The 27713-nt window shown below is 43.1% G+C and overlaps 1 protein-coding gene and 1 pseudogene across 2 annotated transcripts; both read left to right on the forward strand.

The window, feature by feature from the left end:
- The first annotated feature begins 84 nt into the window (after window positions 1-84).
- On the forward strand, window positions 85-27305 carry LOC145352217 (alpha-1-antiproteinase F-like). 2 transcript variants are annotated; one of them, XM_080201956.1, is made up of 5 exons: window positions 112-184; window positions 381-1054; window positions 17909-18179; window positions 23382-23529; window positions 26717-27305. In XM_080201956.1, the coding sequence occupies exons 2-5, from the start codon at window positions 388-390 to the stop codon at window positions 26903-26905; spliced, it is 1275 nt and encodes a 424-aa protein (XP_080058082.1). In that variant the 5' UTR covers window positions 112-184; window positions 381-387; the 3' UTR covers window positions 26906-27305. The 2 variants fall into 2 exon arrangements, with proteins under 2 accessions (XP_080058081.1, XP_080058082.1); XM_080201955.1 differs by having other exon boundaries at window positions 85-1054.
- LOC145352832 (U2 spliceosomal RNA) lies at window positions 13776-13919 on the forward strand (annotated as a pseudogene).
- Window positions 27306-27713: the final 408 nt, after the last annotated feature.

Here is a 27713-nt window from a genome sequence, read left to right on the forward strand (position 1 = left end):
ATTGTATAGCCAATGTTGACCATCAGACTGAAGGTCGGTTTACTGATTAATGCATAACAGATCTATTTGTACTTCCTGCGGTATAAATTGGCATTAAACAGCAAGGGCCGTGTAGAAACCACAGCAAAGAGCAGCTTGCTTTGTTTCAGGCAAAAGGGGACCTGAAACTACAGTAAAACACCAAGTAAGAATCCGCTTACTTGAATGGACTTGTCTTAGAAGTTAAGTTGGCAATTGGACACCCCTGTAGGACTCTGTTTGTTTGCGAGGTGTGAAAAGGGCATCGTCATTAATGCTGTACGGTTCGAACTGAATGAAAGCAACCCCGACTTCAAACAATCTCAAAGCATTGCAAAACAAGTTTGTCCTTTCCTTTGCAGGTTAAAGATGGGGAAACTGACCCCTGTGGCTTTGTTAATCATCGCCCTGCTCTGCAGTGGAATAGTCAACGTCAATGGAAGGCTTTCTCCGATGAAGGGTTCAGTTCAGCAAGCTCATGGTTCAAAAACTAAAAGCAATCTGTCGAGACAAATGTTTGTGCTCAGACTCTCAGCCGCAAACACAGAATTTGCCCTGCGACTCTACAGACAGATTGCCTCTCAGCCAAGCGCAACAGCCAAGAATATTTTCTTCTCCCCGGTAAGCATCTCCGCCTGCCTGGCCATGTTGTCTCTGGGTGCAAAGCACAACACTCGGGATCAACTCCTACAGGTTCTGGGCTACTACAACATGTCAAAGAATGACGCGGCTGAGTTGCATGCAACATTCAGGTATCTCCTGCAAGAACTAACCAGTGAGAACAGCGAACTGTATTTGATGATGGGTAGCACCCTATACGTTCAGCAGGGCATCAACCTTCAAAAGAAATTCCTTGAGGAAGCCAGGCAATTTTACAAGGCAGAGGCAGTCAGCATTGATTTCAGAGCAGTGGACAAAGCAAAGAGAAAGATCAACACTAACGTGAGAAAGCAGACGAATGGCAAAATTCAAGAGTTTATTAAAAGCCTGAATCGGAACACTGTAATGCTGCTTCTCAATTACGTCCTGTTCAAAGGTAGGAAGTCTTTTGTAGGTTACATGCACCTATAATGGACCTGGGTTTAATTCCGGCCTTGGGTGACTGCCTGTCTGTATGGAGTTTGCACATTCTCCCCATGTCTGTCTGGGTTTCCTCCGAGTGCTCCAGTTTCTTCCCACGCTCCGAAGATGTGGGGGTTTAGGAGGACTGGACATGTTAAATTGCCCCTTTAATGTCAGGTGAACTAGCAGGTTAAATATATGGAATTGCAGGGTTGGGGCCTGAGTGCGATTGTTGTCAGTACAGACTCGATGGGCCAAATGGCCTTGTGCATTGTAGGGATTCTATGATATCAAGCCTTTGTGAAACAAAGGTGTTACTTCTATTTTTCAGGAAAGAAAATTTCTTTTTTTTTCATTTAACTGACTCCAGGGAATAGAATGTTTCATAACATTGTAATTTGAGGATTAGTAATGAAAGGAGAAATCTAATCCAAATTAAATTATTTTGGTGAAATATGAATCTATTAAACTATTTGAAACTGAGCAGAATATATTTTTTCCATCAAAGCTATCTTATGAACTTTAGTGCTGCAACATATTGTTAATAAAGATAAGTTAATGACAGGTTTGGGACTTTCAACCAATTAATCACAAAATGGTGGGCAATGAGGTGGGATGATCTTGGTGTAACTGAGATCAAAATGTGTTTGTACGTCAAAGTTTGCTTTCAAGAGTTAGATTCTTCGCAAGTTTAAGGTTTATTTATTAATGTCTCAAGTGGGCTTTTATGGAGTCACTGTGGATAGAGGTGGAGAGACTCTTCCCGCTCAGAAAGGACAGTAGGACTAGGGGGCACAGCCTCAAGATAAAGGGGGGGTGGTTTAGAACGGAGTTGAGGAGGAACTTCTTCACTCAAAGGGTGGTGAATCTCTGGAATTCTCTGCCCGTTGAAGTGGTGGAGGCTGCCTCGATCAATATTTTTAAGACATGGGTTGATAAGTTTTTGATAGGCAAGGGGATTAAGGGTTATGGGGAGAGGGCGGGAATGTGGAACTGAGCCACAACAGATCAGCCATGATCTTATTGAATGGCGGGGCAGGCTCGAGGGGCTAGATGGCCTACTCCTGCTCCTATTTCTTATGTTCTTATGGAAAATCCCTTAGTCGCCACACTCCAGCCCCTATTTGGGTACACTGAAGGAGAATTTAGCATGGCCAATGCACCTAACCAGCACGTCTTTCGGACTGTAGGAGGAAACCAGATCACTTGGAGGAAAGCCACGCAGACATTGCGAGAACATACAAACTCCATACAGACAGTGACCCAAACCAGGAATCAAACCCTGGTCCCTGCCACTGTGAGACGACAGTGCTAACCACCATGCTACCCAGGTCACTTATCCAAGTAAACACGTACACCTTTAGGGTTGAAAAGTCACATTTTTACTCCAGTTAGTTCTGAACGAGGAGGTGAGTGGGCAACAGGAACCAGCAGTTCAACTGACAGCTCATTCGACCAACCAGCTGCAGGCGGCTCACAACGCCATCTGCTCCCATCCCAAACACAGACTTGGCAAGGAGCCAACCTGCTCCATGCCAGTCCATCCCGCCACCATCCCCTCTCCCTCTCCTATCCCTTGACCCCATGAGCTACATAACAATATTAAGAGGAATTGAAGAGTGTAGATTGGGGTCATGTGGGAGGCTTTCAAGTGTAAGTTGAAAGGAATTCAGGACTGGAACATTCCTGTAAAGATGAAGGATGTGTATGGGAGATTGGGGGAACCTTGGATGATGACAGGTATTGAGAGCCTAGTCAAAGAGAAAAAGAAGTATTTGTCAAGGCAAGGAGGCTGGGAACACACAAAGCAAGTGTGGAATACAAAGAAAGTAGAGAGAAACTTAAGCAAAGAGTAAGGAGGGCTAAAAGGGGTCATGAAAAATCTTTGGCCAGAAGGATTAAGGAAGATCCCAGTGCTTTTCATACATATATAAACAGCAAGAGAGTAGCCAGGGAGAGAGTTGGCCCACTCAGGGACAGGGGAGAGAATCTATGCGTGGAGCCAAAGCAAATGGGTGAGATATTAAATGAGTACTTTGCGTCAGTATTCACAAAGAGAAGGACTTGGTGGATGATGATTCTGGGAAAGGGTGTGTGGATAGTTTGAGTCATGTTGAGATCAAAAAGGAAGAGGTGTTAGGGTTCTTGAGCAATGTTAAGGTGGACAAGTCCCCAGGGCCTGATGGGATATACCCCAGAGTGCTGACAGAGGCCAGGGAGGAAATTGCTGGGGACTTGAGAGAAATCTTTGTATCCTCACTGGCTACAGGGAAGGTCTCAGAGGATTGGAGCATAGCCAATGTTGTTCATTTGTTTAAGAAGGGTGGCAAGAATAATCCAGGTAATTACATGCCAGTGAGCTTTACGTCAGTGGTAGGGAAATTATTGGAGAGACAGGATTTACTCCCACTTGGAAATGAGCAGACATATCAACAAGAAGCAATATGGTTTTGTGAAGGGAAGATCATGTCTCACTAACTTGATTGAGTTTTCTGAGAAAGTAATGAAGAAAATTGATGGTAGGGCAGTGGATGTTGTCTACGTGAACTTCTAAGGCCTTTGACAAGGTCTCTCACGGCAGACTGGTGCAGAAGGTGAAGTCACATGGGATCAGAGGTGCGCTGGCAAGGTGGATACAAAACTGGTTCAGTCATAGAAAACACAGGGTAGCAGTGGAAGGGTGCCTTTCTGAATGGAGGGCTGTGACAAGTGGTGATCCTCAGGGATCAGTGCTGGGATCTTTGCTGTTTGTAATATATATAAATGATTTGGAGGAAAATGTCACTGGTTTGATTAATAAGTTTGCGGACAAATATTGGTGGATTTGTGGATAGCGATGAGGACCATCAGATTGGACCATCAAAGGGATCTGGGTGTACAGATACACAGGTCACTGAAAGTGGCAATGCAGGTGGAGAAGGTCATCAAGAAGGGATACGGCATGCTTGCCTTCATCAGCCAGGGCACTGAGTTTAAAAATTGGCAAGTGAGGTTGAAGCTTTATAGAACCTTAGTTAGGCCACATTTGGAATATACTGTTCAATTCTGGTTGCCACACTACCAGAAAGATGTGGAGGCTTTGGAGAGGGTACAGAAAAGATTTACCAGGACGTTGCCTGTTATGGAGGGCATTAGCTATGAAGAGAAGTTGGAGGAACTTGGTTTGTTCTCACTGAAACAATGGAGGTTGAGGGGCGACCTGATAAAAGTCTACAAGGCATGGATAGAGTGGATAATCAGAAGCTTTTTCTCAGTGTGGAAGAGTCAATTACTAGGGGCCAAAGGTTTAAGGTGCAAGGGGCAAGGTTTAAAGGAAACATATGAGGCAGGTTTTTACAAAGAGTGGTGGGTGCCTGGAACTCGCTCCCGGGGGAGGTAGTGGAAGCAGATATGGTAGTGACTTTTAAGGGGCGTTTGGACAAATACATGAATAGGATGGGAATAGAGGCATAAGGTCCCCAAAGGGGTAGGGGGTTTCAGTTCAGTTGGGCAGCATGGTCAGTGCAGGCTTGGAGGGCCGAAGGGCCTGTTTCTGTGCTGTAGTTTCCTTTGTTTGTTACTCTTTGTTCTTTTGTATATTTAATTTCTTCTTGAAATCAGACAACATTTTGGCTACGACTACTTTTTGTGGTAGTGAATTCTATAGATTCACCTCTCTCTGGGTGAAGAAATTTCTCCTCACCTCTGTCCTAAAAGACTTACCCATCATTTTGACCATGACCCCTGATTCTGGACTCCCCCAACATCAGGAACATTCTTCCTGACTCTACCCTGTCTAATCCTGTTAGAACTTTATAAGTTTCTATGAGATCCCCTCTCACTCTTCTAAACTCCAGGGAATACAATCCTAACCGACTTAATCTCTACTCATACAACAGCCCTGACATCCCAGGATTCAGACTGGTAAACCCTTACTGCATTCCCTCTAGAGTAAGAACATTCTTCCTCAGATAAGTACACTTAAACTGCACACAATAGTTGCCTACTAACATTCCATACAATTGCAGTAAAACAACGCTATTCCTGTACTCAAATTGTCTCGTTACAAAAGCCAACATACCATTTGCTCTCTTTACTGCCTCCTGTACCTGTGTGCTTACTTTCAGTGACTGATGCATGTGTACACCAAGATCTCGCTGAGTATCTGCTTCTCTCAATTTACAACCATTCAAATAATAATCTGCCTTCCCATTTTTGCTACAGAAGTGGATAACATCACATTTATCCATGAATGGAAATGCCCACTCACTCAAATCACTGCATCCTCCTCACAGCTCATCCATCCACCCAACTTTGTATCGTCTGCAAAGTTTTATGTTCCCCACCTTCTTACTCTCATACTTTTTATTTTTCCCTTCTTAATCAATCCCTTAGTTTACCTTTGCCGAATTTTAAACTGCTCCCAATTCTCGGGTCAATTGCTTTTTCTTACCGTTTTGTATGCTTCTTCTTTGAATCTAATATCTCTAATTTCCCTTATAAGCCAAGGTTTGGCCACAGTTCCCTTTCCACTCTTGGGCCAGAGAGGAATAAGCAACTTTTGGAGTTCATATATTCATTCCTTGAATTCCTGCCATTGCCTGTTCATTGTCCTTCCTTTCAGTAATGGGCGAATGGGCCAGGAAATGGCAAATGGAATTTAATGTTGGCAAGTGTGAGGTGGTCCACTTTGGTAGGAAGAATGGTAGGAAGGACTATTACTTACGTGGCGAAAAACTGCAGCAGGCGACGGTGCAGAGGGACCTCGGGGTCCTTGTGCATGAGTCGCAAAAACCCAGCTTGCAGGTGCAGCAGGTGGTCAGGAAGGCGAATGGGATGCTGGCCTTCATAGCGAGGGGGATTGAATATAAAAGTAGGGAGGTCTTGCTGCAGCTGTATAGGGCATTGGTGAGGCCGCAGCTGGAGTACTGTGTGCAGTTTTGGGCGCCGCACCTGCGCAAGGATATTTTGGCCTTGGAGGGAGTGCAGAGGAGGTTTACTAGGCTGATACCGGAGTTGAGGGGGTTGAGCTATGAGGAGAGGCTGAATAAACTAGGCTTGTACTCGTTAGAGTTTAGAAGAATGAGGGGAGATCTCATTGAGACGTATAAGATGATGAATGGGATGGATAGGATAGAGGTGGAAAGACTCTTCCCGCTCAAAAAAGACAGTAGGACTAGGGGGCACAGCCTCAAGATAAAGGGGGGGCGGTTCAGAACGGAGTTGAGGAGGAACTTCTTCACTCAAAGGGTGGTGAATCTCTGGAATTCTCTGCCCGTTGAAGTGGTGGAGGCTGCCTCGCTAAATATTTTTAAGAAGCGGGTTGATGGGTTTTTGATAAGAGAGGGGATTAAGGGTTATGGGGAGAGGGCGGGAAAGTGGAACTGAGCCACGACAGATCAGCCATGATCTTATTGAATGGCGGGGCAGGCTCGAAGGGCCAGATGGCCTACTCCTGCTCCTATTTCTTATGTTCTTATGTTCTTATGTTCTTATGTAATGTTTCCCAGTCCATCATGGACAATTTATGCCTCATGTTATCGTATTTATCTTTACTGAGATTCAGGATTCTGCTCTCAGGATCACTTACTTCACTATCCAACTTGATAAAGAATTCTATCATATTATGATCACTCATCCCCAAGGGTTCTCTCACAACTAGATTGTCCCATTGCACAATACCCAATCCAAGATGTCTGCTTTCTTATTGGTTCCTCAACATATTGGTCCAGAAAACTCTCTATACACTCCAGAAATTGTATTACGGCTAACTTGACTCACCCAATCTGTATGCAGATTAAAGTCACACATAATCACAGATATTCCAATATCACATGCATCTCTGGTTTCCTGTCTTCTACAATTTCCAACATGACCACTACACCACCCCCACAAATGTGTTTTGCCCCTTGATGTTTCTTAACTCGACTCATACAGATTCCACATCATCTAAGCTAGTATCTTTCCTCAATATTATATCAATATTTTCTTTAATCAACAAAGCAACTCCACCACCTTTTCCTTTCCATTTGTCCTTCCTAAACAGTAAATAGACCTTAATGTTTACTTCCCATCCTTGGTCACCTTAGACATGACTCCTTAATCCTAACTAGATCATAACTTCTTACATTTATCTGCGCAACTAATTATCTATTTTAGTTTGAATGGTCCGAGCTCAGGTACAAAATCTTAAGGCTAGTTCTTTCAATGCGCCTTGTCCCATTGCTACTTTTCTTTTAACTTTGTCCTTATCTGATTTCTCTGCCTATCACATTTTTTTATTCTCCCGTTGTCTTTTTCTTATGTTCTTGATTCCCTCTGATCTCTGAATTCTTACATAGGTTCCCATTCTCCCTGCCATATTTTAAACCCTCCCCCACTCCCTCCCATCCCAAGACATCAGTCCTGGTTCTGCTTAGGTGTAATCCATCCAGTTTCCCACACTTTGAACATAACTTTTAAAACTGGGCTGCTTGCTCTGGCTTGGCTGCCCGTGACGTGGAGATGCCGGCGTTGGACTGGGGTAAACACCAAAAGAAGTCTCACAACGCCAGGTTGAAGTCCAACAAGTTTATTTGTAGCAAACGCCACCAGCTTTCAGAACTGGCTGTTCCTTCATCAGGTGGTTGGAGTTCTGATCACAAGCAGGGAATATAAAGATACAAACTCAATTTACATGAATAATGATTCAAATGTGAGTCTTTACAGCTAATCAAGTCTTAAAGGGACAGACAATGTGAGTGGAGAGAGCATTAAACACAGGTTAAAAAGATGTGTATTGTTTCCAGACAGGAAAGTTGGTGAGATTTTGCAAGTTCAGGCAAATTGTGGGGATTACAAATTGTGTGACATGAACCCAAGATTCAGGTTGAGGCTGTCCTCATGTGTGCGGAACCAAGCGTTGTGAGACTTCCTTACCTGGCTGCCCATGCCAAATGTTGTGTGGCAATTACTATGGTTATAAGATGACCTACTATGGTTACTATGGTTAATAGACAATACTTTCATAATATATGTGGGAGGTACGTTGTAATATCTTTGGCATAGGGCACATCATGGTCCCTATTTTAAACTAACCTACTCTGGTTTAAAAGCTCCCGAATAAGGATTTTAATACACCCTGCGACAGGTGCTGGATTATCCGAATCCACGGCTTGGTAACGAGCCTAATTGACCTTTGCTTATTTAGGTCTAGTGGCAGATCTCAGCAACTCCCCCACCCCAGCACTGTATTATGGGGGTGAGCTTGGGCGATTAGTGTGACTGGCTTCAGGTGGGCATCTACTCTATCGTATGTGCCCTGTGCCCAAAACACACTTGGCAGAGGGTGCGCACTGTCCCATGTCTGCCCCTGAAAGAAAGCCAACATACTGTCAGCAAAAAGTAAATGTTTATTTAGGCCGGTGTGGCACAAGTTATTATTTTGTTTTAAAAGGAATACAGCATCGAGTTTGCAAACTGTTTCAAATATTTATTGTATCCAACAATTGCAAAATAGGCTATTTCATAGATTTACAGCTGACCTCATCTCGTCTTTCAGAAAGTTCTGAAGAACAAAGGAATACTTGTGAAAGGATCGTGATATCCAGTTCTCGTAATACTGTAACACTCCAGGTCATTGCTAGGTCAACTAGATATGTGGTTACAAAAGCAAATTCCCTGTTTGTGATATGGATGCGGATTCATCAGCAGAAAAGATTGGTGACACTCACTCAAGGCAAAGCCCTCAATTTGTATCAACAACACACTTTGCTTTAAATTCATTGATGGGATGTGGGCATTGCTGGCTGGGCAATTATTGCAGGTACAGCAGTTAATAAAGAAAGCAAACAGAATGTTGGCATTTATTGTTAAAGGAATAGAATATAAAGATAAGGGAGTTTTGTTGCAAATATACAAGGCATTGGTGAGACTGCCCCTGGAGTATTGTGCACAGTTTTTGGTCCCCTTATTTGAGGAAAAATGTAGCAGTATTGGGGGCAATTCAGAAGAGATTCACTAGATTGATTTCAGAGATGGCAGGTTTGTCATATGAAGAGAGATTGAACAGTTTAGGCCTAAACTTTCTGGAATTTAGAAGAATGAGGGGAATTTAAATTGAGGTATATAGGATAAGAAGTATGGATAAAGTAGATACTTCCTCTTTTGGGAATTCTAGGACGTCAGTTTAGGATAAGGGGTAGCAAATTTAAAACAGATTTGAAGAGAAACTATTTCTCCCAAAGTGTTATGAATCTGTGGAATTTGCTACCCCAAAGTACAGTGGATGCTGGGATAGTGAGTAAATTTAAGGAGGAGTTAGACAGATTTTTAATTGGTAATCGGTTGAAGGATTATGGGGAGAAGGCAGGAAATTGGGGATAAGGAGCATATCAGCCATGATCGAATGGCGGAGCAGACTTGATGGATCGAATGGTCAAAATCTGCTGCTATTTCTCATGAACTTATTTCCCATCCCTTGAATTGAGTGGCTTGCTAGTTACATCATGGAGTCGCATGTAGGCCAGATCAGGTAAAGATAGCAGATTTCCTTCCCTAAAAGACCAGATGGGTTTTTGGAATGATCAGCAATGGGTTTCATGGTCATCATTAGACTTTTAAATCCAGATTTTCGGCATCTGCCGTACGGGATTTGAACGTGGGTCCCCAGACTATTAGCCCTGGGTCCATTGGGTTACTAATTTAATGAAAATACCACTGTACCACCCTCTTCCTCCAACATGCTTGTTTTTAAAAATCCTTGTAATTATCTTTTATTTCATATCTTTCCAACAAATACAGTTTTAAAGTTTATATAATAACATCACATAGGCTTACATTAACATTACAACAAAGTAATTGTGAAAATCCCCCATTGCCACACCCGTGCATTGGACCTGTGTCGCTGGCACTCTGAAACAGCAGAGCTAATCACTGTGCCACCATGCCACAAAAGTAATATCAGAACTTACTTTATGTATATCTTTAAAATTATATTCAAAAATTAGTCCTCCACTCGGTATTCTAGTGTCAGGTTATTATTGCTTTCCCATACCTTGTCATCTAAAATGTGAAAAAAAAATGAAGCAAATATTTAAGATAAAGTGGAGTTTTACGATCAGAATCTGTTTAAATATTGACCAGGAGGAGTAATGATGGAAATCTCATCTGTCCATTTTGCGTAATGATCCAGAGTAAAGTGAATTTAACCGACCTTGATTTAGTTCTTAGAAGGTGTTTGTGTACAGCACAAATCTATCCATTATCCAGCACTACTTGCTGATCAGTAGCAGCTTCAGTTAAAAAATGCAGGCTCTGGGTTTTTTTTCCAGAAATGAACATAGAACATAGAACATAGAACACTACAGCACAAACAGGCCCTTCGGCCCACGAGTTGTGCCGATCACATCAACACCTACCAACCTACAGACCTATCTATAACCCTCAATCTCATTAAACCCCATATACTCATCCAGAAGTCTTTTAAAAGACCCCAGCGAGTTCGCCTCCACCACCACTGACGGCAGCCGATTCCATTCACTCACCACCCTCTGAGTGAAAAACTTACCCCTAACATCACTTCTGAACCTCCCTCCCCGCACCTTAAATCTGTGTCCTCTCGTAGCAACCATTTCAACCTGGGGAAATAGCCTCTGAGAGTCCACCCTATCTATTCCTCTCAACATTTTGTAAACTTCTATCAGGTCGCCTCTCAACCTTCGTCTCTCCAGGGAAAAGAGTCCCAGCTCCCTCAACCTAACTTCATAAGGCATGCCTCCCAGTCCAGGCAACATCCTTGTAAATCTCCTCTGTACCCTCTCAATAGCTTCTACATCTTTCCTATAGTGAGGCGACCAGAACTGCGCACAATACTCTAAATGAGGCCTGACAAGGGTCTTATAAATTCTTGTTAAAATGTTGGTGACAAAGTGCAAGGTTGCAAAGGCTAGGGATTGCAACCTTTCTTCCAGCTTGCTTTTCCAGTTTTTAAAAAAGTATTCCTTTAGTATCCATTCCTAATTGCTTTTGAGAAGGTGATGGTGAGTCATCTCTTTGAGCCACTGTAGTTCATCTTGTGTCGGTATACCCACAGTGCTGTTAGGAAGGGCTTTCCAAGGTGGTTGGCTCATTGATCTAGGGATATGATTCTCGCTTAAGGTACTTGCATTAAGTTGTGAGAGGTCCTGGGTTCAAATCCCGGACATATTATATTCTTACTTTCATTCGTGGGACATGGGTGTCGCTGGCTGGCCACCATTTATTACCCATTCCTATTTGCCCTTGGCAGTTGGGAGTCAACCACATTTTATAGGCAGCATGGTGGCACAGTGGTTAGCACTGCTGCCTCACAGCACCAGGGATCTGGGTTCAATTCCTGGCTTGGATCACTGCCTGTGTGGAGTTTGCACATTCTCCCCACATCTGTGTGGGTTTTCTCCGGTTTCCTCCCACAGTCCAAAGATGTGCGGGTTAGGTGGATTGGCTGTGCTATCCACCTGATAGAATGGATAGGTGGCCCTTACTGTCAGCGGGACTATCTAGGGTAAATCTATGGGAATAGGGCCTGGGTGGGATTGTGAGCGGTGCAGTCTCAATGGGCCGAATGGCATTGTGGGATTATACATATACTATACAAGATTTTGTCCCAAAATCAGTGAAGGAATGGCAACATAGTGATATAGATTTCTATAGCACTTCCACATGACTCCCACAATGGGCAGCATGGTAGCACAGTGGTTAGCACTGCTGCTTCACAGCTCCAGGGTCCTGGGTTCGATTCCTGGCTCGGGTCACTGTCTGTGTGGAGTTTGCACATTCTCCTCATGTCTGCATGGGTTTCCTCTGGATGCTCTGGTTTCCTCCCACAGTCCAAAGATGTGCAGGTTAGGTTGATTGACTATGCTAAGAAATTGCCCCTTAGTGTTCAGGGATGCATAGGTTAGAGGGATTCGTGGGTATAATATGTAGGGATATGGGGGTAGGGCCTGGGTGGGATTGTGTTCGGTGCAGACTCGATGGGCCGAAGGGCCTCTTTCTGCACTGTAGGATTCTATGATTGAAGGCAGGGATGTTTGTGAAGTAGAAAGGGTGACCTTCCTGCCCATCCTTAACCTGGCTATCATATTATGGTGAATGGGGAAAGCAGGCAACACACCCAACCTGAGATATATTAAGGACCTTAAGTGATCAATTAATGACCACTTGAGGGTTTCGTTCTGCCACCATTGCTACTTTCACTGCAGCAGGGGAAAGCAGAGGCAAGTGGGTAACCTGGCAGTTTTCACTGCTAAGGGACAGGGAGTGGGGGTACCTCCTTCACTGGGAGGGTCGGGGTCCCTGAGCTCGTCAAAAGCATTCCCACCAAGATTGCATTCCCTTCCCACCCCATTTCCTGCCCTCCCCGCCTGTCAAACTCAGTACCCAGCCCCCAATCCATTACTGGGAACTGCCAGCCAGGCCCATACCAAAATCCAAGATTTACAGTCTTTTTCCTACAGAAGTATCCATTGCTGGATCCAGACATTTCCAGGGCTACGGAGCTGCCTTATATTATATTCTTACTTTCATTCGTGGAACATGGGTGTCGCTGGCTGGCCACCATTTATTACCCATTCCCAGTTGCCCTTGGCAGTTCAGTGTCAACCACATTGCTGTGGCTTTGGAGTCACAAGTAGGCCAGACCAGGTAAGGATGGCAGATATCCTTCCCTGAAGTTCATTAGTGAACCCGAGCAGGATTCATCCCAGGCTGGAGGTGAAAATATTGAAGGTAGCTCTCAGCATAATATCCCAGTGGGATTGCTGGGTTTCAGATGATAGCTAACAATCGACTTTTCAGTCAGGGTCAGGGAATAGGGGACCCCATAAAACCTAAGTTTGCTTTCCGAATCAAGATGATGTGTAGCTTGGAGAGAAACTTTCAGGTGGTGTCGCTCCAATAGATCTGTCGCCGTTGTTCTTCTAAGTGGTGGAAATCATGTGGTTGGAACATGCTGTTGGAGGAGATGTGACAAGTTACTGCAGTGGGCCTTGTAGATGACTGCTTCCATTTGGTGTTGGTGGTGGAAAGAGTGTATGTTTAAGTTGCACCGATAGTGAGTCAGTTAAGCTGGCTGCTTTGTCCAACATGGTGTTAGTCCACCATGTGAGGAGGGGTAGAAATATCCTACCATTCCAACCATAATAGGATTGTTTTGTGAATCGGAAGAATGAAGCTATTTACTCAATGTCGTTGCTTAACCATTTATGTTAAGGGGTCTGGTAAGCTTTCCTGAGTTTAAAACAATACAGGGTTTGTTTTTATTGACTAAAAAAAGCCGCCTGGGAAAGAAATAAAAATGTTTATGAAGATAAATTTGGCTTTACAACCCACTCTCACGCACACACATGCAGAATTGCAAGTTATACAGAAGATTACTTTCTCGGCCAAATTAAACTTCAATAAAAAAAAGAAGCGTGGTCACTGTTTGAGTCCTTTACCGGTATCTCTGGCTGCGGCAGACGATTCTTCATGGGAGCCTTGAAAATTTAATGAAGTTGAAGCCCACATAGACTACAATTTCTGGAGACAGTTTCAATCTATCCTGTTCGAAGACATCAATTAATTTTTTACCTGAGGCTTCATTACATGAAAAATCCTCTGCATTGGATTTTAAATGGGAATGAAGATAGGGCTTCAATCTGAAGGAGAAGGAAAGGAGCCGATTAATGGTGCTCTGTTGGCAGGACTAGTCCTGTATCGCTTCTCAGCCTTTTGGCTAAGACCAAGTGTAGTATGGACATGCTGTGCTTGGTTGAATTCATTTTAGCTTCATTTGAAGCAATTTTTTTAAAAGCGGCATCTCGGTCTTTTGGCTAAGATGCAAATGAGATCAAGCCTTGGAGGAGGAGCTATTCCTACTCCAATCAGCTTGGATCATATAGATCAGGCCCAAGACAGGAGGTGAGAGCCCTGTCTTGTCAGCTTGGATTGGGAATGTCCCAACTTGTTGGGACTCTGAATTGGACTTGATTGAATTGGAATGAGAACAAAAAAAAGCAGTTCATATACTGTATTAAAGGAGTTTTTAAAAATGGTTACTCCAATCACATGATATCTCTGCTCACAATGAATTATGAAAATATTTACCTTAGCCAATGTCTGGAAAAAAGACTATGGCTGTCTTTCTATGGTCTGTATTGTCCTGGCCATTATCTATGAACGATTCATTGTCCATCATGGTGAGATAGGAAAACATCCTTTCCACGTAACTATTGTCCAGTAGACCTTCTGTCTCCACTTGGGAGCTGGCCCTATAGGAGTACAAGTGTGAGGTTTGGCACAGTTTTAGCAAATCATTTGAAGTCGTTCTTGATATCAGCAGGTGAGAAATTCCATAGAAGGATGTTGTCAGTCACTTTGGAGCTTTCCAGAAACTGGTCACTATGCAATACTAGATGATCTGCACAGCCATCTTAAGTCAGTATCATTTCTTGATTCTAAAAAGTCCTTTTTAAACAGTTCAACATATGTTTGATCAGCCAGTGATTAATATCGCTCGCATGAGTGACAATATCTTGACAGAGGTGTTGAGCTTCTCGAATGTTGTTGCTGCATGCATTCAAGTCAAATGGAGGGTAGATGATAGCAGATCAAGACATTTCATTCTGCCTCAAATCCATCCCTCCAGCAAGTCAAATATTCTATTTCACTTACTAGTCATTTTTCAGAGAATTTCATAGACTCCCCACAATGCAGAAGGAGGCAATTCAGCCCTTCAAGCCTGCACCAACAACAACCCACCCAGGCCCTAGCTCTGTTACCTTGAATATTTACCCTGCTACTCCCCCTGACACTAAGGGGCAATTTAGCATGACCAATCAACCTAACACGCACATCTTTGGCGTGTGGGAGGAAACCGGAGCACCCGGAGGAAACGCACACAGACGTGGGGAGAAAGTGCAAATTCCACCCAGACAGTGACCCGAGGCCGGGATTGAATCCGGGTCCCTGGAGCTGTGAGGCAGCAGTGCTAACCACTGTGCTACCCATTGTGCCATCATGCTGCCTATATTTGTTGGCAATCACAATGTTAATGCCAATTAATACGTGATTTGGAATATTTCACATATAAACCAATGGAGTCAAAACTGACAACATTTATTCCACTTACAGCCAACAGTGAGAGGGCGTTTCATCTCGTCTTTTCCGCTGATTCAAACCCAGACCTCGCAGATGAAATGATGCAGCAACCCATTGCATCACCAGTGGTTCTGTTTGCTTTATTTATCTCCTCCAGTAGGTTTTGCAATAATATTTGTTTTAGTAGCAATGACTGATGACCTGACCAAAAGGAATTGGAGGAAAGATTAAGGAACCGTTGGGCAGGGATGCGAGTGGGTGGACTGTTATTGTTTCTTGCGCACTATACAGACAAAGCATACTGTTCAGAGAGAAGGAAAAAGAGAGCACAGAATGTAGTGTTACAGTCATAGCTAGGGTGTAGAGAAAGATCAACTTAGTGTGAGGTAGGTCCATTCAGAGTCTGATGGCAGCAGGGAAGAAGCAGTTCCTGCGAGGGTTCGTACATGACCTCAGACCTTAGTATCTTTTTCTGGAAGGAAGAAGGTGGAAGAGAGAATGTCCGGGATACATGTGTCTTTAATTATGCTGGCTGCTTTTCTGTGGCAGCAGTGCTGACCACTGCACCACTGTGCCATCCTATCCATCATCCATCATTCTGGTACCTAAGAAAAGCCCAGCAGCGTGCCTTAATGACTTTCGGCTCTGACATCCATCATTATGAGGTGCTTCGAAAGGCTAGTCATGTCACGAATCAATTCCAACCTACTGAATTACCTGGATCCACTACAGTTTGCCTACTACTGCAACAGGTCCACAGTAGACACCCATCTCCCTGGCCTTGCACTCAACCCTGGAACACCTCAATTACAAAGGCATCCATGTCAGACTCCTATTTATTGACTACAACTCAGCCTTCGGCACCATTATTCCAAGAAACTCACCTCCAAACTTTGTGGCCTGGGTCTTAGCCCCTCCCTCTGTGACTGGATCCTGAACTTCCTAACTCACAGACCACAATCAGTAAGGATAGGCAACAACACCTCCTCCACAATTATCCTCAACACCGGCATATCAGCTACAACTCTCTCCAACTTTTACAGATGCACCATAGAAAGCATTCTTTCTGGTTATATCACAGCTTGGTATGGCTCCTGCTCTACCAAAGACCGCAAGGAACTACAAAAGATCATGAATGTAGCCCAATCTATCACACAAACCAGCCTCCTATCCATTGACTCTGTCTACACTTCTGCTGCCTCGGCAAAGCAGCCAGAATAAATGAGGGCCCCACACACCCCAGACATTCCCTCTTCCACCTTCTGCTGTTGGGAAAAAGATACGGAAGTCTGAGATCACATACCAGCCGATTCAAGAACAACTTCTTCCCTGCTGCTGTCAGACTTTTGAATGGAATAGCCTTGCACTAAGCTGATCTCTCTCTACATCTTAGCTATGACTATAACACTACATTCTGCAGTTTTTTGTTTCCTTCTCTATGAATGGTATGCTTTGTCTGTATAGCGTGCAAGAAACAATACTTTTCCCAGATTTTATCAATAATCATTAAATGAACACACAAATAAAAGAGCTACTCTTCAATTATCATACAAGCATACACACAGTGCAGAAAGGGGCCATTTGGCCCATCAAGTCTGCACCAGCTCTCCGACAGACTATTTTATCCAGGCCCTAACGCCATAAACTCCATGCATTTACCCCCCCTATACATCCTGGGACACTAAAAGGCAATTTAGCATGGCCAATCCACCTAACCTGCATATCTTTTGATTATAGGAGAAAACTGAAGTACTCAGAGGAAACCCACACATACATAGGGAGAATTACAATGCAGAAGAATACTCTGCTAGCATTTAATTTGGGAAGGTGAAGTAAGGAAAAAAATGGGAATAATAATTTCTGTCCTTTAGATGCCAGCTTGGTACTAATAGCAGTTGAGTGGTAATTAGTGCATTACACTGAGACCTGCTGGCTCTCCTACAGAAGGAGGGGACTCTTCAAACCTACCCATTGTGGCGGCAGAGGTGCTTTAAATTAGCTATACATGCCTTCGTACTGGCTTGTATCTCCTGTGAACCTGGGTACCAGCTTTACATACTGCCGTGAGGGAATGGGACACCCTGCAGGTAGGTGTATAAGAATGCAGACCTGCTGAATTTATCCAGTATGTTCTGATTAAAATGAGGAGTGCAAAGCTCTTTAAGGATGGTAAGGGTAGAGGAGATTGCAGAGAAAGCATGGATTAAGGCAATGGAAAGATTTGAAAAGAATCTTGATTATTGTAATAATTCCTTGGAGTCCTTTCACCAAAATCCCTTTATTTACAAGTCTGACAGCAGCATACAGAGTGCTTTCAGTTAGCGGTCCACACTAGGCATCCCAGAGAAACTGACACTGAATACAAAGCAAGAAGCTCCCTGATCCCCTTAATCAGGGAGTTCATATTCTAACAGGCCCACCTCTATTGCCTGATTAAAGACCATAACAGGTAGGAGCAGAATTAGGCCACTCGGCCCAATGAGTCTGCTCCGCTATTCAATCGTGGCTAATATTTTTCTCATCCCCATTCTCCTGCCTTTTCACCATAACCCGTGATCCCCTTATTAATCAAGAACCTATCTATCCCTGTCTTAAAAGACACTCAATGACCCGGCCTCCACAGCCTTCTGTGGCAAAGTCGTTACAAATTATTAATATTAATGAACGGAGGAAAAATATTCTACTTATTCATATGCATGAGTAAACAGTTCAGCACAGCCTCTTATTATCTCTGCTTGTTTGTTTTTAGGTAAATGGGTGAAACCTTTCGATCCTCAGGACACTTACGAAGATGACTTTCACGTCGATGATACAACAACGGTTAAAGTTCAGATGATGAAGAGGAAAGGCAGATATTCTATGAATTACGACAGTGGACTCGCTAGTTCTGTGATTCTGATTCCATATAAAGGAAACGCTTCTCTAGTCTTGATCCTGCCAGACCGAGGAAAACTGGCAGGAGTGGAACAGAACCTGACCATTACCCATTTTCAAAACTTAATAACCTCATTACGGATTGGGTAAGTTTCACAACAGTGAAACCAAGTTAAATGTAATTATTTTCTAGCTGCCCAGAGGCGCTATGTTCTAATCAGTATCCAGGCGGCAAAAGATCATCATTCCATGGCAATTTTACTGTAGTCATCAACTACTTTCAAATTGCACACTCTTACTGTCCCAAGGTCCATTGCTTTCATAAAAGATGAGCTGAGAGGGAAGAGGTTGAGAGTGATTAGTGAGGCCTCATGATCCGAGACGTTGATTTTTCAAGTTGCAGTGTCTCCAAAAGCTGAGGATTTCATAGAATCCTACAGTGCAAAAAGAGGCCCTTCGGCCCATCGAGTCTGCGCCAAACACAATCCCACCCAGACCCTACCCCCATCTCCCTACATATTATACCCATTAATCTCTCGAACCTGGACACTAAGGGGCAATTTCTTAGCATGGCCAATCAACCTGCATATCTTTGGACTGTGGGAGGAAACCAGAGTACCCAGAGGGAACCCACACAGACACAGGGAGAATGTGCAAACTCCACACAGACAGTGACCCGAGCTGGGAATCGAACCCAGGACCCTGGAGCTGTGAAGCAGCAGCACTAACCACCGTGCTACCGTGCCACCCTTCTTTAAATTTGAATCCTACTCCTGACAAAAGCTGTTCACGGAGGCAGACTCATTCTTGGGCATGGTACCCTGGTCTCTGTTACTTGGTTAGCACTTCACAGGCCTCCATTAACCATCAGAAGACAAGAGTTGACATCCAACTATGGCTTCTGGGTAATTTAAGTATAGTTTATGCTCAGGGCTAAAGTAAATTTATTTATTAGTCACAAGTAGGCTTACATTAACACTGCAATGAAGTTACTGTGAAAATCCCCTAGTCGTCACTCTCTGGCATCCTTCAGGTCAATGCACCTAACCAGCATGTCTTTCAGACTGGAACACCCAGAGGAAACCCATGCAGACACAGGGAGAATGTGCAAACTCCATACAGCCAGTGACCCAGGCCAGGAATCAAACCTGGGTCCCTGGCACTGTGAGGCAGAGTGCTAACCACTGTGCCACCCTAGGCTAAGTTGACAGATGTGTAGGATGAGATAATGTTGAGGATCTGTAACAAAGCAGTCCCCGGGGGCTGCTCCTGATCCTGTTTGTTTTGTCTTTACTTCCACAGACGACATGGTGGCACAGTGATCAGTACTGATGCCTCACAGCACCAGGGTTTGATTTTGGCCTTGGGTGACTGTGTGGAGTTTGCATGTTCTCCCCGTATCTGCGTGGATTTCCTCCAGGTGCTCTGGTTTCCTTCCATAGTCCAAAGATGTGCATGTATTTTCATTGTGCTAAATTGACACTTAGGCCACCTCAGAATGGAAATCCTTTTTGGCCATGGGTGCAATTTTATGATCTCTCCCAAGCAAGATCTGTAAAATTCTGCCCTTTGTAGTAGGGAGATTAGTGGGGCAAATAGGTGGGTAAATATGTAGGGTTAGGGGATAGTCCCTGGGTCGGATGCTCTGCGGGAGAGTCGATGCAGACTCAATGAGTGATTGGTCTCTTTCTGCACAGTTTGATTCTATGACTGACCCTCCTGAGGAGAAATGGTAAATTATGTTACTCACAATAAGTGGTCGTGGTGGCATCATCACTTCAGTCTTTAGGTTCAAGCTATTTTGTTTTAAGCCTCTTCCTCAGAGCTGCTATTCACAAGGAGCTCAACACCAAAGTGTTGCAGCTGTTTCTATTTTTTAGCGCAATTAGTGTCACAGGTTTTACTGGCAATTCTGTTAATGAGGTCACTGCCACACTCTGGTCAGTAGTAGATTGGCAAGTTAGGGAGAGTGCTCTGCAGAGTTGAAATAATAACATATTTCAACCTCCATTATACATTCTGGCCTTGGGTGACTGTCAGGTGCTATGTAATCTATAAATAACAAAGCAGTCTCCAGGGGCTATAAGGCTACTCCTGATCCTGTTTGTTTTGTCTTTGCTTCCTCAGATGGTACAGTGATCAGCACTACTGCTGCATAGCACCAGCGACCCCAGTTCAATTGTGGCCTTGGGCGACTGTGTCAGAATCTGCACACTCTCCCTGTATCTCTCTCCGGGTGCTCCAGTTTCCTTCCATAGTCCAAAAAATGTTCTAGTTTTGTGCATTGGCCATGCTAAATTCTCCCTCAGTGTACTTGCACAGGCGCCGGAGTGTGGCAACAAGGGGATTTTCATAGTAGCTTCATTGCAGTGTTAATGCAAGCCTACTTGTGACATTTATAAATAAAAATAATAAAACAGGAAAATCCATCCCTAAATCAGGAGGTTTATAAGTTTGATCAGTTTATTTAATGATAAAAAGGTTTAGAAAATCAGCAAATAGCCAAATTCTTGTCTTCTTCCTACTGAATAGTGATTTGCCAATACTGAGATAATGGGCAGGATCTTACCATCGGCAGGATTTTTCCATCCTGCCGTAGTGAACGGAGATTTGGCTTGCTGCCAAATTCTCCATTTCACTGCAGACAGAGCGAGGCATGAATGGGCAGTAAGATCGAATCCAAAATATTCATCCTAAGATATGAACAAAATCAAGAAAATTTCAGTCGAGCTGTATGTTTAATTGGGAAGATAAATTTTGACAATGAGATGCCATTAATCCCGAGGCTTTACAGCATGAAAATTTTTTTAAAAAGGCGACAGAGAAAGGTAGCTAATTGACCAGATAATGTGGTAGGAACAGCAGTCAGGCTAACACTGTTCACTTAACGTGGGAATTTCAGCAACCTGTCTGCCAGTCACAATGCCAAAAAAAATCCAGAGTTATTCACGATGCAATGTTACTGCAAAAGCTTGCTTAAAAAAAGGCATCTGACTGTTTGACTCACTGTTCAAACACATTGAACGGCGTTGTTGTACAAACCTATGTTTTATTCTCTAGTAATGAATAAAAACACTAGCTGGAATTTTACCACCACTCGAAGCTCACAGAACGGAATTCTCCATTGGTCTTGACACGATTTTACAAGCCTCACCCGAGCGAGCTCGTAAAATAGCGGCCACTATGTCGAATTTAAGTACTTAAAACACAATTATCTTTATTTTGTAGCTGTAGTTAATACTTTTATCTGAAACCTAGCCAGGATTTTGTCATATGGATATCAGTCTTCCCTTCCAGATGCTGTCTCCTTCTGTGAGCTATGGTCCTTGGTTTTTCATTGAACACAAGATCTTTGTGTGAGCATTCTTTGAATCATAGAATATCTGCAGTGCAGAAGGAGACCATTCGGCCCATTGAACTTGCACTGACAACAATCCCATCCAGGCCCTAACCCCGTAACCCCACATATTTACCCTACTAATCTCCCTGACATCCCTCTAACACTAAGGGACAATTTAGCATGGTCAATCAACCTAACCCACACATTATTGGACTATGGGAGGAAACAGGAGCATCCAGAGGAAACCCATGCAGTCATGGGAAGAACATGCAGACTCCGATATCCCAAAAGTTCCATGGCAACTGGTCAACGAATTGATCAGAAATCCAATTGCGTTGTTTAATTAGGCCATTCAGATAGAGCTAGCACAGAGGAGTGGGGCCCTCCAGACCCCAGCATGTTCAAGCCTTATGCATGTAGCTGACATTCCAATGCCCATATAAGGAAACACTGGCTCCACAATGTCTGTAATCAACTTCTCTTGGACTTGCCTCATTGAAAGAGATCAAACCTGCCAGAAAATGTTCGGGTTGACCTGTTTTTGGTACCCTTTCAACAGAATGATAAATGGTAATTACTGCCAATCTCTTTGGAACCAATTTTTATAACTTTGATGAATCTGATTCCTGCAGATCGGAGATTGCTTAAAAAACAGACTTAACTTTGAACTATTTTTAAACTTTTGCTTTTTTCCTCTCCCTCGATCCGTATTCTCTTTTCCTTTCCGTTTTGTTTTCTGTATTTAATTTGACATTCAATTCATTATTCAAAGTGATGAGACTTCCCAATTCAGAATCTGCTGCTCCTAATGTTCCATCACTTTGACTGGTGGAAGAGATACACGGTTACTTACCCTGGTCCCAGTACCCTGAGTTTTTTTTTTGGGGTTCTCTACGTATGTTACACAGTAAAACCCCATTGAAATGGGGGCAGTACAGTGGTTCGCACTGCTGTCTCACAACACCAGGGTCCTGGGTTTAATTCCCAAGCTTGGGTTCTTGTCTGTGTGGAGTTTAGTCTTTCTCCCCATGTCTGTGTGGGTTTCCTCTGGGTGCTCTGGTTTCCTCCCACAGTCCAAAGACGTGTGAGTTAGGTATATTGGCCGTGATAAATTGTCCATTAGTGTCAGGGGGGATTAGCAGGATAAATATATGGGGTTACAAGGATAGGGCCTGGGTGGGATCATTGACGGTGTAGCCTCAATGGGCTGAATGGCCTCCTTCTGCACTAGAGTATCTATGAAATTCTTTGGGTCAATGCAGGTCCACCAAATTACTCAATGCAAAATCCAACCGAAGAAAATGTCTTTCTATGTTTCCATAAGATGTAGGAGCAGAATGAGGTCACTTGGCCCATCAAATCTGCTCCGCCATTTACTCATAGTTGATATTTTTCTCATCCCCATTCTCCTACCTTTCCCCATAACCCTGATCCCCTTATTAATCAAGAACCTAGCTTTCATTAGAAGTAATATGCTACTTGAGTCAAAGGAGCTTTCCTTGCTCCACATTTATTTCTTAGCATGTGTGAAAATCAAAAGCAATTTTTAGTACTAAAGAATTGCATAAAATTCGTAATTAGTTTTGCAATAACTTTACATAAAGTATGCATTTGATATCAGAACAAAGCACAACGTCGTATTTTTCCCAATAACGGCATTAAACTTCAAACTTTTCTTCTGTTAAATTGAAAGCTGGTTCAACAAGTACGGATTCTCTGCAGATTCCTCTGGTTCCCTGTACCCATGGAGTTAACACACAACCAACCAGTGTCCCCTGCTGGAAGGGGAGTGTATGGTCAGGAAAATACTAGTAACACTCTGGAACCATGGGTTCCAGCAAAACATCACCTTCACTTTGCAAATAAAGGAGAGACAATGGATGAAAAGTTGGAGTGATGTGTGTATATATATATATATATATATATAATATATACAATGAAAGGCTTCATAAGACGTGTACATATTTGGAGGAAATTGTGAAATAAATATCTTTCTGACACCAAATAGGTCTGTTGATCTGCACCTTCCAAAGTTGTCATTGAAGTCTTCCTACCAGCTCAGACACCTTCTGACGGCAATGGGCATTGTCGATGTATTCACCAACAATGCAAACCTCTCCAAAATCACTAAATCTGCACCACTACAAGTATCAAAGGTAAAACACTTCCATTTTGAATTGAAACGTTCATAACAATTGATCTTTACTCAACTTATGTTGGATTGTGAAACCCTGGACAAGTTATTTGCCTGTTTCAGATATTAAAATTTGAATAATCAGCAGAAGACAGATTTGTTCCTTGGCATTTTGTTGTGATCTTTCCATCTTGCATTTTTACCTTTCCAGAGTTCCATCCCCAGGAAATATTTTACATAATGTCACCTAAAGAAGGGTGTTGTCAGGATTTTAAGTGACAGAAGGCCATTATTTTGTTTCTGGCTTTAAGCAAACTCCCTCCAGCTGCACATTTCCACATTTTACTCACCTGTGTACCAAACCAAAGATGACAAATTGCAACTCTGACATTTGTTTCCATGTCATAGAGTGATAGACCTTTACAGCACAGAAAAAGGCCCTTTGGCCCATCATGTCAGTGCCAGCCATCAAGCATCTATCTATTCTGATCCCATCTTCCAGCACTTGGTCCGTAGCTTTGTATGCTATGGCATTTCAAGTGCTCATCTAAATACTTCTTAAATGTTGTGAAGGTCCCCACCTCTTCCAACCTTTAAGGCAGTGAGTTCCAGATTCCCGCCACCCTCTGGATGAAAAAGGTTTTCCTCAAATTCCCTCTAAATCTCCTGCCCTGAACCTTAAATCTGTGCCCCCTGGTTATTGGCCCCTTTGCTAAGGAGAAAGGTTCCTTCCTATCTATCCCAGCTATGTCCCTCATAATTTTGAAGACCTCAATCAGGTCCTCCCACAGCCTTCTCTGCTCTGAGGAAAACAACCCCAGTCTCTCTTCACAGCTGATTCGTCCAGCCCAGGCCACATCCTAGTGAATCTCCTCTGCACCCTTTCTTGTGCAATCACATCCTTCCTATAGTGCAGTGACCAGAACTGCACATAGTACTCTAGCTGTGGCCTAACATACATTTACATAGCTCCTCCATAACCTCCCTGCTCATATATTCTATGCTTCTAAAGATATTCCATGTCCCTTCTTAACCACCTTACTTAGTAGTCCCACTCTCTTCAGGGATCTTTGGACCTGAACTCCAAGGTCCCTCTGGTCCTCCGATCTTCCTAGTGTCCTACCATTTATTTTGTATTCACTTGCCTTGCTATCCCTCTCACAATGCATCACCTCACATTTCATTGATAATACTCTGGAATCCAGAATTCAGCAAATAAATAGACATCAAATGTCCAAGCAACAGTATTGATAATTTAAAAACCTGCAAAGAAAAGCCTATCAATTCAGTTTGCCCCGTGCATCATAAGAGATACGCTCTCTATCCCACTCAAAACCATTTGATCTCACAGGTAATACAAAAAAGGTTCAAAATCCAGGCCAATTAGAAGAAAAAAATCTGGGAAATTGCCCTTTGATATTGCAACCACCCCCACCCTCCACCCCGACCCAATCCCTCAACTCTTTGCTGATGATTAGTTGATTTGCCTCTTTCCTGGTTGCATGATTCCAACTTTTGAGTGGGATTTCAGCAAGGCGTAAATAATTTACGAGCAAATTAAATTGAAGGGCTGAGGCCCACAAACAGAATTGGTAAAGTTTCTGTAATAACTCCACGGAGGCAAAGGGCTGTCCCCAAATTACTTTATTTACACCATACATCTGTACACAGCCAGTTCTCCAGTTGCTCCCTGCTGAATGCAGGCTGGGAGACTGACACACCTGCTTTAAATAGGGAGCATGACTTAACCATCAATTAGGACTGATTAGGTAGTTCTTATGAGCTAAACGAGTAAAAACCAACTCAAATTAACTTAGGGACAAATTAAGAGGGGCAGCCCCCCAAAAAGGAAGCGGGGGGGGGGGGGGGAACAGCCCAAACAGAAACCAAAGTCCAAAGGAAACTTAAAACGTTAAATCAAAATGTAAGAACTCATCAGGTATCTCTTTTGAATGCTAAACAAATAAACTAACTCAAATTAACTTAAAAGAGGCAGCTCCTCAAAAGGAGGGGGAACAGCCTAAACCAAAAACCAAATCACAAAAAAACTTAAAACATTAAATCAGAATGTGATTGCTGTAGTTGAAGGACTCATCACATATCTCTGTTCATACCAACCAAATAAACTAAATTAGATTAACTTGGGGACAAATTAAAAGTGGCAGCTCCCCAAAAGGAGGGAGAACAGCCTGACCCAAAAATCAAATCACAAAGGAAACTTAAAACATTAAATCAGAATGTGATTATCATGGTTGAAGGATTCATCAGGTTGTTCATACTCTAGCAAGTCAAACTCATTAGCCTGGCTGAAGTCGTCACAGTTTTGAATATGATTCCATCAGAAAGCTGCAGCCTGTGCCACTTTGTTTATTATTGTATCTTAGTCGGGGCGATAGTGCTGTGCAAGTAACAGACAAAATCTGACATTCAGCACTTTCAGTGATAGGGCGAGATACATGAAGACAAAGTAGCATGAGTTTTGTAAACTAGTACAATGTAGCAAATGCTGAGGGAGATTTCTAAAAAGTTTCACAGTTTTGATGTTCTGGGATAGGAATGGTCTTCCATTCCACTGTACTGCTGTAACTCCTTAAGCAGCTCTGACTGATTCAGTCAGTTCCCACATTAGAGCAGGAAAATCTTCAAGGAAATCCATTGGCAGTGAGCGATTTTGCTTCAAGACTTCAACTAAACATAATAAAGATGAAGTGGGCAAGGTAGAATATAGAATGAAAGAAATCTGCAGCTTAGAATAAAGGAGGGTTCAAAGCAGTGTTGGTGCCATCAGTAATGCACAGGGTAATATTACTCATGGAAGAAAGAGACTGGTGGTCGCAGTGAAAGGATACCTGATGAAGGAGCAATGCTGTGAAAGCTCGTGCTACCAAATAAACCTGTTGGACTTTAACCTGGTGTTCTGAGACTACTTACTTAATCTTGGGCAGACTTGGCGATCATACAGTTGCGAGCTGGAAGGTCCCACCTCATCTCCAACAAAGTAATGTCATTGGAACAGGGGCAATTCCTTAACCGGCCACCCATCCCCAGTCGGTCAGGTTGCTACCATTCCTGCCGTTGGGAATGTCCGTGGGCAAAGGGACCACATCAGGCCTCCCCCCTGAAGCCATTTTCTCACCAGCTCATCGACAGAAGGCTGATAAAATTCCAACCGCTATTTTGGCTAATTAGATTCCTTCACATTCTTGTAGGTGGTTCACGAGGCAGTGCTGGATGTCGATGAAAAAGGAACGGAAGCTGCAGCAGGTTCAGGAGTTGGTTTAATGCCAATGTCAAGAGTTTCTCAGCTTAAGCTGAACAGACCCTTCTTACTATTAATTGCTGATCACAACACCAAAAGTGTACTGTTTGCAGGACGAGTGATGAATCCCACTGTTTGATGCTGGTACATACTCCACACAGTCACAGAGATGCGGTACCAATAAACTAAAAACAAAGAAATTACTTGTAAAAGCTGACAACATTTAAATAGCTTGAAAGTTCATTAAATAAAATTGTCTACGATCATAACCAATTGTAATAAATGTAGACTTACTGTATATCATGCTTTGTATAAAGCTTCATATTAAGTTGTCTGATATAATTTACATTAAAGTAAACAATTCATCTGAACTTTGAGAATGTCATTTGCAGCTCTTTTCTTCAAAACTGCTCACCTTTGGTAAATTTTGTACTTTCTATTTGATGGTTAGAACTGATCAAAAGACCCAGTTTTCATTTGCAGCTGTGTGATGTTTAATTTTGTATGACGTGTTGATTTTATTTCAAGTAGTCTCACAACACCAGGTTAAAGTCCAACAGGTTTATTTGGAATGACGAGCTTTTGGAACACTGCTCCTTCATTGGATGAGAAGGAGCAGCACTCCAAAAACTCATGATTCCTAATAAATCTGTTGGACTTTAACCTGGTGTTCTGAGACTTCTTACTATGCCCACCCCAGTCTCTCCACCGCATGATTTTATTTTAAGTTTATTTATTAGTATCACAAGTAGGCTTACACTAACACTGCAATGAAGTTACTGTGAAAATCCCCTTGTCACCACATCCTGGCACCTGTTTGGGTCCACTGAGGGAAAATTTTAGCATGGCCAATGCACCTAACCAGCATGTCTTTTGGACTGTGTGAGGAAACTGGAGCACCCAGAGGAAACCTACGCAGATATGGGGAGAATGTGCAGTCTCCACAC

The sequence above is a fragment of the Carcharhinus amblyrhynchos genome, chromosome 14, assembly GCF_965287045.1.
Source record: "Carcharhinus amblyrhynchos chromosome 14, sCarAmb.v2.hapA, whole genome shotgun sequence".
Taxonomy (NCBI): domain Eukaryota; kingdom Metazoa; phylum Chordata; class Chondrichthyes; order Carcharhiniformes; family Carcharhinidae; genus Carcharhinus; species Carcharhinus amblyrhynchos.